Source organism: Pseudopodoces humilis, chromosome 9 (assembly GCF_049639895.1).
Source record: "Pseudopodoces humilis isolate 2021_Gansu_Grassland_sample_001 chromosome 9, ASM4963989v1, whole genome shotgun sequence".
In the NCBI taxonomy this organism is placed as follows: Eukaryota; Metazoa; Chordata; class Aves; order Passeriformes; family Paridae; genus Pseudopodoces; species Pseudopodoces humilis.
Window position 1 is genome coordinate 19613577 of NC_142208.1, and position 12861 is coordinate 19626437.

The 12861-nt window shown below is 35.5% G+C and overlaps 1 protein-coding gene across 4 annotated transcripts in view; it reads left to right on the forward strand.

Moving 5' to 3' along the window:
• The window catches only part of KIF20B (kinesin family member 20B), a 33321-nt gene that overhangs the window by 11864 nt on the left and 8596 nt on the right, over positions 1–12861 (forward strand). For all 4 annotated transcript variants that reach the window (XM_014250091.2, XM_088059860.1, XM_088059862.1 and 1 more), the window contains 13 exons: positions 117–371; positions 1130–1269; positions 1810–1960; positions 2897–3122; positions 3692–3753; positions 3927–4046; positions 4632–4797; positions 7801–8992; positions 10282–10420; positions 10705–10827; positions 11297–11357; positions 12003–12128; positions 12415–12551. In XM_014250091.2, the coding sequence (XP_014105566.2) occupies positions 117–371; positions 1130–1269; positions 1810–1960; positions 2897–3122; positions 3692–3753; positions 3927–4046; positions 4632–4797; positions 7801–8992; positions 10282–10420; positions 10705–10827; positions 11297–11357; positions 12003–12128; positions 12415–12551 (2898 nt within the window). The remainder of the gene's footprint in view (positions 1–116; positions 372–1129; positions 1270–1809; positions 1961–2896; positions 3123–3691; positions 3754–3926; positions 4047–4631; positions 4798–7800; positions 8993–10281; positions 10421–10704; positions 10828–11296; positions 11358–12002; positions 12129–12414; positions 12552–12861) is intronic.

Consider the following 12861-nt stretch of genomic DNA (forward strand, 5'->3'; position numbering starts at 1 on the left):
TAAGCTGGGAGAGTGCTCTGCTCAGGAGACCTACAGGAGAATGTAGCAGGTCTTCAGAGTGCCAATGGAGCTTTAAAAAATACCAATAACTTTTTGTTCTTGACTTTTCTGGGTAGGTTTTAGTTATGGACACATCTATTCTTCCCCAAGATCAGTCATTTAGCCAGAAATTGGCAGGAGAATCGTCACTGCTTAATGTCAATAAACTGCCAATCCCAAGGAAAAGAGCTACGATCCTATGGGACAGAACCTTGGAAGATGTGTTTGAAGATGAAGATGCTGAGATGGAGGAACAGCCCAGTACGTCAAGAGAAGAAGCAGTGCAGGAAAATGAAGGAAATGAAGTTGTTATTGCGAAAGAAAAATATACGGTATCTGCCAGGGCTACTTAAAGAATTAGTATAGCATGGAGCCTCAAAGCAATGTATTCTTCTCATTTCCTCCATCTCACTTTTTTTTTTTTTTTTTTTTTTTTTTCCATCTCTCTTCTCTCCTCATTGCCTTATTCTACCTAAATCCAGTGTTTGGAACTACAAGTGGGATTACTTATGCCTCGGTGCTTATTGTGGGAAAATTGCAGAAGGTGTCAAAGTATAAACTGAGCACTAAGAATTGTAGATTTGGCTTTCTTTCTTTTGGTATCCTATGGTCAATACACAGAAGATACTACCTGTTTTTTAGCAATACAAGATTGTTCCTTTGTTATTTTATGCACAAGAAAACTCTGGACACTGTTCTTTAAGCAACAGTGATTTTAGTCATTTCTGGGGAAGACAAGGATTAGGGGAACAGAGGACTAGAGACCATTTAGTGGGGGTTTCATTAATACCCAAAAAGGGGCATCTGGAGAAACAAGACCAAATTCTGTGGATCTTAAGCCTATCTTTATAACAAAAATTCTAAAAGTTATCTTTAAATTTGGTGTTCTTTGGAAATATACACTCTCTGCAAACCTGTGTTGGTACCAAACAGGTAGTGTAATCTACTCATAAATCCTTCTGTTTATGAATAAGCTAATAAAAGAACTGGAAAAACTTTCCAGCTGCAGAGTTAAGTGCTGTAGTGTTTGAGGACTCGCTCGTGGGAAAGTGTTTCTTTGTAAAAAGTATAATATTAATTGTGATTCTAGATGCTGGTGAATCTGGTAGAAGAGCTGAAGAACAGACTTATTACTGAAAAGAAAAATAAGTTACTGCTGGAAATAAAAATTCGTGAAGAAGTAATACAAGAATTTTCTCATTATTTTGCTGATCGAGAAATGGATTTCAAGTAAGTTGGCTTTAAGTGGATTTAAAGTTGCTTGTTAAGAAAGTGAAAGTAAATTTACATATTTCTTTAATCTCTCTTGGTTTTAAGAGACCACAATCTAGCTAGATCTGATCTTCTACTGTATCAATTAATGGGTTGGTTTATGTTTGGATTATGAGCTCAGGAAAAATGCTCTTTAGAAAAGGCTTTGATTTTTCTGTGGGATGGGTAGGAATGTGTGTGTATAATTTGTAAGCAGTGTTTTTTTCATGTAGAACTCTTTCTAAGGGAAGAGCTGCTTTGGTAAATTGTAGAAAGAATGACGTTCGTAAATCAAAAATGCTTTTTGTTAAATGCTGTCCGTAATCTGTGTATTTGTATCCCTCTTACTCTGGTGTCTGTGAAATATACTTCTGGTTTAGGGTAGCAGCCTTGTTTTATGTATTGTTTTGTTGTGCCAAAATAAAGAAGACATCATCTTTGTGTATAGGCAACTGTGCTGATAACTTTTTAGCCTCTCTCATGGCTAGCTTTTTTCTGACTTGTTTTTTTCTACTCTAGAGAGTGCCTTTCTCAAGAACGAGCACAGCTTGAAGAAAATTCTGAAAAACGCTTGGAAATCTTCAAGGAACTTGTAAATAATTACACTAAAAATGCAGATGAAAAAACTAAATCACAAGATCGGCCTTGCAGTGAGCAAGCTGGACCTCTGGTATATTTATCTGTCTGCCCCAAATGTCCCTTTTACTAACTACCTGTTACAGTCATGGCATTTCTCAAAAAATGCCAAGGATGGTTTCAAGGAATTGCACACAATGTAACTGTGTCCTCGGCAAGATATATTTATCTTATTTAAGAGATGAGGTTGCTGAGCCTTGGGATTCAGGAATTTTGAGGGTTTTCTGCATTTCTCCAGCAGAAAGTGACAATTATTCCATAAAAAGAAATTGGGGGGAAATCTGCAATTTTTTATGCTATAAAATCTATTGCGTTTAGTGCCTATTTAAAATCTTTGAGGCTGACTTCTTAGGCCTGACCCATGGACTCTACTGGAGTAGTCACAGAGACTTCTCTCTTAGGGCAGTAGTGTTTAAAACTGAAGCAATGAGAAGTATTCATCCACTTAAGCCATACCTAGATTCTTGAGTCTGTCTCTCGAGAGTTTGAAATCCTTTTGTTTAAAAAAAAACAGAAGCAATATGTAAAGTCAGTCTTTTGGGTATAACTTAGTATGATAAATTACCATGGACTTATTTGACCTCACAAACTTTTCCTGCCATATGAAAATTTCAGATGTATTCCTTCAAAAACAGTTTGCTTGCTCTGTTCATTCAATATTCTCATTGGTTTAAAGTAGGCTAACCTTTATAGTAAACTTAGAGGGAATGATTTTGTGGAGATATAAGGGGTAATGTTGGGTCATTAAATGTTATAAAAATAATGTAGCTCTAGCTTGATACTGGAAACTGGCGTGTGAAGGTAGACAGAAACTGGTAATCAGTGCATATGAGCCCACAAGATGGTGTTAAAGTCAGGTTTATAACTGTATTTACATATTAGAATTCCTAACAATCTTTCATATTTTCTGTAGAAATAATGACTTTTGTGCAATTATTTCCCATTTCTGAATTAATATAAATTCTTTCAGAATGAAGACAACAACACAGACACAGGTGCCTACATTGATTTTGGGGGTGTTATTGATTCTCTGCAAAACGATATCACTGATATCAAAAATCAGGCAGAAGCAGCACATCAGTACATTGTATCCTTAGAGGACGCACAGGAAACTATAGGTTACCTTGAAAAACAGCTGACAAAAGTAACTGCAGAACTAGTTGAGTCCAAGGAAGAGCTGGAAAAGAAAACCAAAGGTAAGCTGGGTCTAAGTGTGATGTGAAAGACGCAAAAAAAAGAAATGACTGAGTACTGTGAAATAAGAATAATTAAAGAATAATAATCTCATTGAGCGAGATTGTGTAACCAAATCATATGTGTAATGGTGGCAATCCCTTGTTTTGTGTATGTTCAGGTTAAACAATTCTATGTGCCTAAGATGAAACTTAAAATTGTCAATTGCAGACTTAAGAATTGTGGCATAAAACATCAAAGTTAGTGATTTCCTTGTGGTTTTGTAATCTCTGTACTTGACATTTTGCTGATGCAGTGTTTTCAGGCTTCATGTGGAACTTTGATGGAGGAAAAACTAGCAGCACCTCATAATGATCTCAAGCAGAGGTGATATGATCTGTGTTTTGAATGGGTTGCGAGGCTCAATTGTCCAGTTCAGAAAATGTAAACAACTTTTGAAATGTTCTTGTATAAGTCAACTGGAAAATAAATGTATTTAAAAATGACTGAAGTACCAGAAGATACAAAGACATGGATTACTGAGTAAACTGTGATGGCTGATTATGTGATGTAGGCTTTTTTCCTGTTACAGGTTTTGAAACACAGAGGATTAAATTGGATGAGTCTGCTGAGCAACTTAAAGCAGCAACTGAGGTAACTTTCTCAAAAAAAACTTATGCAAAATTATTTGCTTTAATACAAAATTCCAATAACTTGGAATGCTATTAGATTAGGTTTTTTTTATATCAGGCATAGTTTAACTGATCTTGCTTCTAAATGCATGGTAGAGTTCAATTTAACACTGAACTTTCTTTTACTTTTTCAAGAAAATGAATATACAAAATGAAAGGATTCAAGAACTGATTGACATTGTGAAGCAAAAAGATGAAACTATTATGAGACTACAAGTTCAGATAACCCGTTCAGAAGAAACCATTAAAGACTATGTAAGTCTTAGACATCTTAATTGTCTTTATACAAAAAAAATCTTAATATATGCTTATAATGGACTTTACTTTGGAAAAGTGGATTTTTTTTTTAAATAATTGCTATTTACTTCAAGTGATACCAGGCCAGTTGGCATTGACACTAAAGCCACAGCAAAATGTTAGCAGGGGTGTGTGTAAGTAATGAAACTTTCAGAAGTACTGATCTGAAGTTATTACTGGAGGACTCTAGATGAGACTCTGAAGAGCCATTAGAAAAAAATAACTACCTCAAAACGTGTGGACTTAAAGCAGTGGGAATAGAGGAAGTGCATCACTATCTGAATAAGAGGAAAAAAACAAGGTTTTGCTGCAACAAAAGGTCAATTTTAGTTGAAGTTAGAATTTAAGAATGTAAAAAAAGGTAATAATTGTGTAAGTTAGGGGGAAAAAGAAACTTCACTGACTTTTCCTCCGACAACCCCTATGCACCTTACCCATAAGGTTTTGTAAAAATATTTGTATAGAAAAAGCTGCTAAGCCTTTTAAGCTCTTTAAGCATTCAATTTGTACAACTTCAAAGCAATTGATTCTATTTTAATACAGGAGAACACTTTGACTACCATTAAGAGAAAATTAGCAGAAAAGAACTCTAATGAAGAGGTTGAAAGCAGCCAGTTCAAGGACTGTGAGGGAACAGTATTGGAAGTGGGAAGGAAACGGTGCTTGGAAATTAAGTGTACTGCAGAAGAAGAGCCACCCACAAAGAAAGGTAAAATTTCTACCATCACTCAACAGGGGGTCTTCAAAAAAAGCTTGATTACTATTCCAGAACAGAAGAAAAAAGCTGGGAAGCATAAAATTTATGCTCTGAGGAGGAAATCTGCTATGTTAAACTGTAAAAGGAAGTAACTGTTCTCTAAATATAATCTCTTTTGCAAAGGGCCCTATATCATTTACTCCTAAAAGATTTAAATAAAAGTTAGTTTTTTAGACTTTCATTTCTGATGCTTTTTCTTATCTGTGTATGTACCTGCATACCCAGCTGTAGTTCTTAGGCAATTTCTTAACAGTTGTACTAAATTTTCTGTTGCTGGACTTCTGAGAAAGTTGCATGTCCTGCTCAAGTTTTTGAAAATTGCCTAAGCAAGCATCAAAGGTGTCAATGACTTACTGCATGATTGAACAATTAGTATGTGCTGTGAACCTTGACATTTCATTCTGTGTGCATGCTGTGAACACACCAGCTCTGGTCAAGGGTGACAATGCTGGCAAAGGAGAAAAATTAAGCTTCCCACTTGAATGGGAGTAAAATTAAGTCCACAAATGGTGTGTTTTATACAACTCTCATGCTTGGACTTTTAGTCTTTTTGCTGTTCTTGGTTTATCTGTGATCTTATCAAGTGAATAAAATCTATTAATAAGTGAAACTGAACTAAATGGGACTTGTGCAAAATGGTATGTGTAAGAGCCATCTGCCTCTCACTTGACTTCAGGACCCAGCTTGGCTTTGGTATCTCAAAGAATATGGAAAGCATGTGCAAAAGGAAGATGAGAAGCCTTTCCTTTCTATAAAAGAATTATCAAACTCACATGATCACAGAAAAAGAAGGATACAGTGAATAAGCTGAATGTTGGACTATCATTCATTACATTGTGCAGTGAAAGAACAAGGGGATTGCTGTAGTGGAGCAGTTAAGTTTTTGGTTCAAAGAGTTCTAGTAAATGGGGTAACATCAGCCTGGTGTCCAGGCACTAGTGCAGCTCCCCAGAACTCTATAACAGGCCCTCTTCTCTTCGACATCTTCATAAACAGCTTGGATGTAAGACCCAAAACTATCCTAAGTCTTCCAGTGATGATAGCTGTTGATTCCCTTGAAGGCTAGGAAGCCCTGCAGAGATGCATAGACCAATTACAGAGCTGGGCAGCCACCAACCTTTGAAGTTAACTAATACAAGTTTGTAACCCTGGCTTTAAGTACAGACTGGTGAGTGAGAGGCTGGAGAGTTACCCTGCTCTTGTTGATTCTTGAGGGTCCCTTCCAACTCAGGATCTTCTATGATGCCATTAACAAAGCACTTCATGCAGAAAGTATTAAACTTCTGATGTTTGCTGCCCTAGAAGGTGGGAGAGGCAGATAATTCTCAGATTGCAGGCATAGTTAGATAAACTAACAGCCAACAGCTGCATGGATGGATACTGAAAGACTTAAGCAGGGTTATATTGTCTCAATTCTTCAATGTCAAGAAAGGTCCATAGAAAATGGCTAGGCCTGCCAGTAGCAGCAAAAGGAGGTAAAAATATTAGGCTAGGTCATGTGATGCTGTGTCATCCAGTAGGGATTTCTGTTTGTACAACTTTAAGTGTCATTTGAAGCCAAGAATAGGGACTTTGACAAACCATGTGTTAAGACACCTCAGCACCTCTCACTTTCAGTGAAGCTTGCAAAACTCCAGTCCAGCGAGAGGAATATATAGAATTTTGTCTGATCTGTTTTCTTAGGACTATGCAACTGGGCATTCAGAGAAAATCATTTCCAAATCCAAAATTTTTAATCTTGCAGGATTTAAAAATATGACCTTATGTGCTGCAGTAAGGCTGCTGTTGTGGTTGAGCTAGCAGAAGTACTTGATGTATCTCATAATAGGAAAGCTATGGACAAGCAGGCGGAAAGTGTCCTGTCGACTTTCAAAAACCAAAACACTGTTGCTCATGCTTCAGAATGGCCTTTTGTTAGTGATTCAAGTTGACTACACAACTTGTTGGATTTGTTCAGAGGATGTTTCCATGCAGTACATCTCTGCTTAATGGTCCCAAAGTGAAATGACTGCTTAACTCTACCTTACTGTAGGTGCAGCACGCACGAGAATCCATAGTATCTCCCTGTCACACGTAGTTGTGATAATCTAGCCCTCGGAGATAGTGAGGCTTTTTTCAATATAGCATGCCTGTTACTAAAGGGACACAATGGGATTCTAAAACACTTGTGTGAAATATAGCTGGAGTCAGTTTTGTAAGGGGATGAAATAGATGTGATTTTAGTTAAAATGGCTCATTACTTTGCGAAAACAGTCTTAAGTTAATAAAACATGGAAATTTTGGTTTGGAATGACATGTTATAAATCTTTCTTGGAGAACTTTACATGTAACATATTAGGTGTAGGCATTAGTAGTTATGCTTTTATCTAGTTTAGAAACCTATTGAATATAGAAGAGAGGAAGGTTCCAAACATAAAGAAAAAAACCAAAAAAAAACCTTTTGCTGGATTTTTAGCTTTTTTTTTAAAGTAAGGTATTGTAAAGCATGCATAAAACTTCTCAGACAGGTGTATGACATCATTGCTGCCCTAAATGGAGGATGGGTAATTGCTGGCTCTATTTAAAGGGACTGTTGAATCAGTGGAGGTGGAAACTGGTTATCACTGAATGTTACTTAGCTCATAGGTGTTGCAAATACTACTGAAATTAGCTAGATTTTTTCTGCTAGTGGGGCAGAATAGAAGGTTGGAATAGAACTGTAACAAACATTTTTTTAAGTCTTCTGAACACCTCTTTCTGCGAATTATGCCTAGAATCCCAAGAGGAATTTTAGTATATATAAAATGTCTCAGAGGGTTCTAACAACTTCAAGACTCTAAAATACTATGAGAGCGTGGCTTTTAGGTGGTGCTAGTTTTCCACACAGCAATTACAATTTGGTACTTGTTGCTTTTGATTAACTTGAGCCGTATGGGGATTTATTTGGTCATGATGTTGTTTTTGCTTTGTTTTTAGGAGATAAGAGAGAGAGCTGGGAAAACTACTGTCTTGATCTAAAGAGAACTAGTAATTCTGAGACCTACATGGAAATATTAGCACTGAAGGAAAGAACTAAAACCTTGGAAGGTCAGATAGCTGCACTTGAAGAACAATGCCAAGGAGAAAAAAACGAAAAAGAAGAGTTAAATCAGCAGATAGCAAACTTGCATCTCAAATTCTCTGCTTCTGAAGAAAAGGTTTCTGGCTTAAGTGAAGAACTTCAACAATGTCAAGCTAAATATCGGGAGACTGTTTCTGAATTGGACAAACAGAAAACTATAAATAAGGAGCAAGAAGAAAAAATTATTCAGCTAAATAATGAAGTAACATGTGCTAAGCAAAATATAATTGACAAAGTGTCACAAATTAAAACAATGCAGTCCCAGGTAGATGAATTGTATAAATGTCACTCAGAATCTGATGCTGTGGATATCGATTTAGTTAATGTAAAGGATTCCTTAGACCCTCAAAAGGATGAACCAGAGACAGCTCAAATGAGTCCTTTGTCCATGCAGTTCCAAACTGCTTCTACAGCAGATCTGAGACAGGAGAGTTCCTTTCACCAAAGTATTGAAAACATTTGGGAAGAATGCAAAATTATGATTAAGGCTTCCTCACAAAAAAGTCATCGGATTCAACAACTACTCCAACAAGTTGAAGACTTAAAGAAGAGACTTCATGATAGTGAGAATTGCAATAATCAGCTAAAAATAAAATTAAATGAGATTAGAGATCATCAATCTGTAAAGGAAAATGATCTTATGAATCAGTTACAAGAGCAAATGCAGAAGAAAACCCAGAGTTTTGAAAAACAGGCTGCAGAAAATCAGAGAGTAATTGCAGAGCTTCAGGAGAAAGTTACCAGCTATGAGGGAGAAATAAGAGATTTTGAATGCCTATTGGAGGCTTTCAGGACTAAAGATGACAGGATGAAAGAGTTAGAAGAAGAACTAAAAGAAAAGGAATCTACTGTTTTAAATCTAGAAAGTAATACAGTAGCTCTGCAAGAGAAATGTACCAGTGCAGACAAAAAACTGAAAGAACTCAGTGACCAAGAAGCAAATTTGAAGGATGAAGTTGTGCAGTTGATGAGCAGTTTGGAAACCATGAAACATGCTCTTCAGGAAAAGGAGAAAAAGGAGTATGAGCAAATACAGTCTATAGAACTGTAAGTGAATAATAAGATTATTCGTAACCCTTTAAGAATAAAATTAAGTTAATACTTCCTTATGTCAGCATCAGTTTATTTTGACATACCACATTTGCATGTTTATAAACTTGATTACCTAAACTGCTTCTTTGAGAAGTTTCTATACACTACTTGAATTTTATGTTTGGTTATTCTGCTTTTTCTCACCTGTCTGTAAAGTCTTTCAAAAATATACATCTAAATCATGCGGAACTATTGTGCAGAGAAACAGGAGCAAACAATGAAATTAATTATTTGGTGATTTCTAATAGTTTTGTTGCAGACCCTTTCTGAGAGAAATGACACAGTGCAGTATTATATCCTTAACTTGTATAAAAGTAGGACATGTTTTCTTGGGAAAGGACTGAATGGTAAAAGGAAAGGAAGAAAGCAGGGAGAGGGGGGAAGCCCAGGGAGTAACAGATGGTTTTGCTAGCAGCTATTCTAGGTGAAAAATCTACTATAAGACTTGAAGAAATAATGAGTGTAGAGGGTAGAACTATCCTCAGCACCCTCTACTTTTTAAATCTGTAAGAAACAAGAGATGACGTGCAAAAGAGATTATATTTGCTATATGGTAAGGAAATTGCAATTATGTAAGGAAATATGCAATTACATAGCCTTTCTCCTGGCCATGGGTTCTTTAGTGCCATATCTGTGGGTACTGCACATACTCCAAAGTACAGTTTAGCATAAAGGTCTGATGATCCCCAACTCTGTGCTAGTGAAGCTTTGAAAGGATTTCTTTTTGTGAGGCTTTGAATGGTGGTGTCATTTAGGAGACCTGAAAAACATTCCTTTAGTTAGTTTAGAAGTCCAAGATGTCTTACTGGAAGCTCTTTGAAATAAATGTGATTACTTAAAAATAAACCCATCAAACTTATTCTTTACTTTTTAGAACTTGTGATGGCAGGATTTATTGCAATATTATTGGGGTGGTTTTTTTTTCACTTTTCTTTTTATTCATCTTGATACTTACAAGATCTGGGATGTAGTTATCAACTTTAAACTTATTTTAACCCTGGGCTTTTCTAATTTGTAAGGTCACCTAATGATAAAAGTGGTTGCTGTGCTTAATTTCAGAAGTGAATCTGTGCATTTTGTTACTATAGGCTCATACTAATAGATATTGAAAATCCAAATGTAAAACTATAAAGCTTGTCATTGATCTGATAGAGCTGAGACTGTATTTGCAAATAAAACCTGAAAAGAGCCTGAGCTAATATACAAGACTAATGCTATTTATGTTGCTTAATTTCTAACCCAAGGCTACATAAAGATCTTTCTGAAAGCTCTGCCCTTGTACAAAGTTTGAAAAAAGATTTGCAGAGGAAAGAGGAAGAATACACAGATTTGAAAGAGAAATTTTCTGATGCCAAGAAACAAATTCAGCAAGTACAAAAAGAGGTTGGTAACCTTAGGCAAAATGTTTCTTCTAAAAGTTTTGGCTTCTGTTATTAAAACCTGGTTTTACAAATCTCAATCTATGGATATTAAAAGAGATTCACGATAAGGTTATTTTGAGTGATACATTTAGAGTATCTTTACTTGCACACTACCATCCCCTGAAACTTGATGAAGATGCTATCAAAAATTTAGCTCAAATAAAGGTAGTTGTTTATCTAGATAACTTGGACAGACTGTAAAAGGCTTATAAATAAATGTAAGTTTTGCTTGCTATCTTGTTGCAGGTGTGTACAATGCAAACTCAGGAGAAATCCCTGAGGAAACAAGTTAATGAACTTGAGAAAATTAAAAAGCAGTTTAGTGAAGAATTAGAGTTCAAACAGCGCACAATCCTGCAACTTAAAAAGGTATTTTATTTTATCAAATTTTACCTGTTCTTAATTTTTTTTTAACTAATCTACTAATAAAGCAAGTTTTCCAAGCAACTGGAGAAAGCTTACAGACCTGGGGTAAAAATAAGAGTAGCCAGCTGAAACTAGTTTTAACAGATGAATGAAAAATGTTTAAAGAAATTCTCATGCAAGACTTATTTAAAACAATTTGACAAATGGTCTAGTAAATAAATACTTAATACCTGCAGAGTTTCTGATTAGTGACACTTAGATGTGTTAGTAGGAATGTCTCTTTTTTATTTTTTAAACAGCTGAAATGCTACTTTATACTATACGAAGAACGTACTCATTGGGACTATTTGTCTTAAATGTTTTACTTATTATTTATTAAATTCAAAATGAAGAGATATTAATTTCTAGCATATGTGTTTGTTTCATTCAGTGTGTTTTAATTTCTTTAATTTGCTTTCAATGTGATATTTAGGAGCAGTTGAATAAAGAAAAGCTGGAAGAAATCTCCAAACAGTATGAGAAAACACATAAAGGTCAGAAAAAACTATTATTTCAGAAAGAACTAATATTATTTTTTGTGTGTGTGCAATGACAACATAATGATTACATCATGAGTGATCATGTCAATAACAAATTTGGAGATTGTTGTATATTTATGAGTACCAAGACATTCCAACCTGGACATTAAAATCTCACAGTCAGAAAGTAATTTTTATTGAATTGTTATTAGATATATTTGTAAGCAAAGAAACAGTCTCAGGTTAAGAAATGTAAGCAGAGAAATTATTTGTGCTAGCATACACAACAGTGTGCTAGTTCATGCTTTTGTGAAAATGGACAACTAAAATAAAACCAAGTAAATCTCAGTATTGAATAAATGAACACCAAGTTTCTGCAGATTTCATGAACGTTTAGTATTTGAACAGTACTTAGTTTCCTATAGCAGTACAAGCCAGAATCTGACATTTAACACCAAAATACACATCTAAGTTAAACTGGTGAGAATAGAATCACTTAAGAATTTAGAATGTGGATAGTTTAGTACAGATGCTCTATTTCCTTGTAATAGAGCTTTTGATCTGAGGGAATGGAGAAATGACTTTTAACTAAGGCAGTTTGGAAGAGAATGGTGGCAACTAGGAGGAGGCTCATCTGTAAATTAATTTTCAAATTTTCAGATCTGTGTGCAAAGGAAAAAATAATTGCAGATATGCGGATGACATTAGAAGAACAAGAACAGACTCAGATTGAACAAGATCAAGTGCTTGAAGCCAAATTAGAAGAGACCAACAGATTAGTTTTGGGTAATCTCTTCATGGAAAGGGAGGAGGGAAGGAAAATTGCTTTGAATGTGTATTGTGATAGCTGCTTTACATTTCTGGTTTTACTTATCAATTGCTATTTACTATTGCTATATTACTAATTGCTATAAGGTGTTACTTTTATTTATAAATAGCAATTTCCTAAAAGCCTTCTGTTGTCTCTGATCACAGCTGATAAATCCAATCAACTTTAGTAGAAGGATGGGAACATGTTCAAATACATATTTAAAATTATACATTATGTAAACTCATTTTGTGTTCTGTGTAGAACTGGAAACATGGAAGCAGAAATGTAGAGAGCTGAATAACCAGTGCAATAGTGACTGGCAGCAAAAGATAAGCAAAAATGAGGAGAAAGCCATAAATGAAAATGAGGAATTAATAAAGCTGCAAAAAGAACTGAAGGTAAAACATAATGATATAATTCATACTGAAATCTAAGGCCATAAGGCCCATTTAGCAGTCTTAAGGGTTTTTTTGTGTCACTGTCTTCAAGAGCCTAGGGCATGATATGGCAAGTCATTACGCTGGTAAAGGAAACGTTTGGAGCATCTTTTCCGTATGGCATCACTGATGCCCCATAGCAGAGTGTACCCTGCCCTATGTTATGCTACTGCTATGCACAGGGCTTCTGTAGCTGCTCTCCTCTTACAGTTATCCTAATCCAGCTCCTGATATCAATCAGTTCCAGGGATCTCTCTTGTCAGTTGATAAA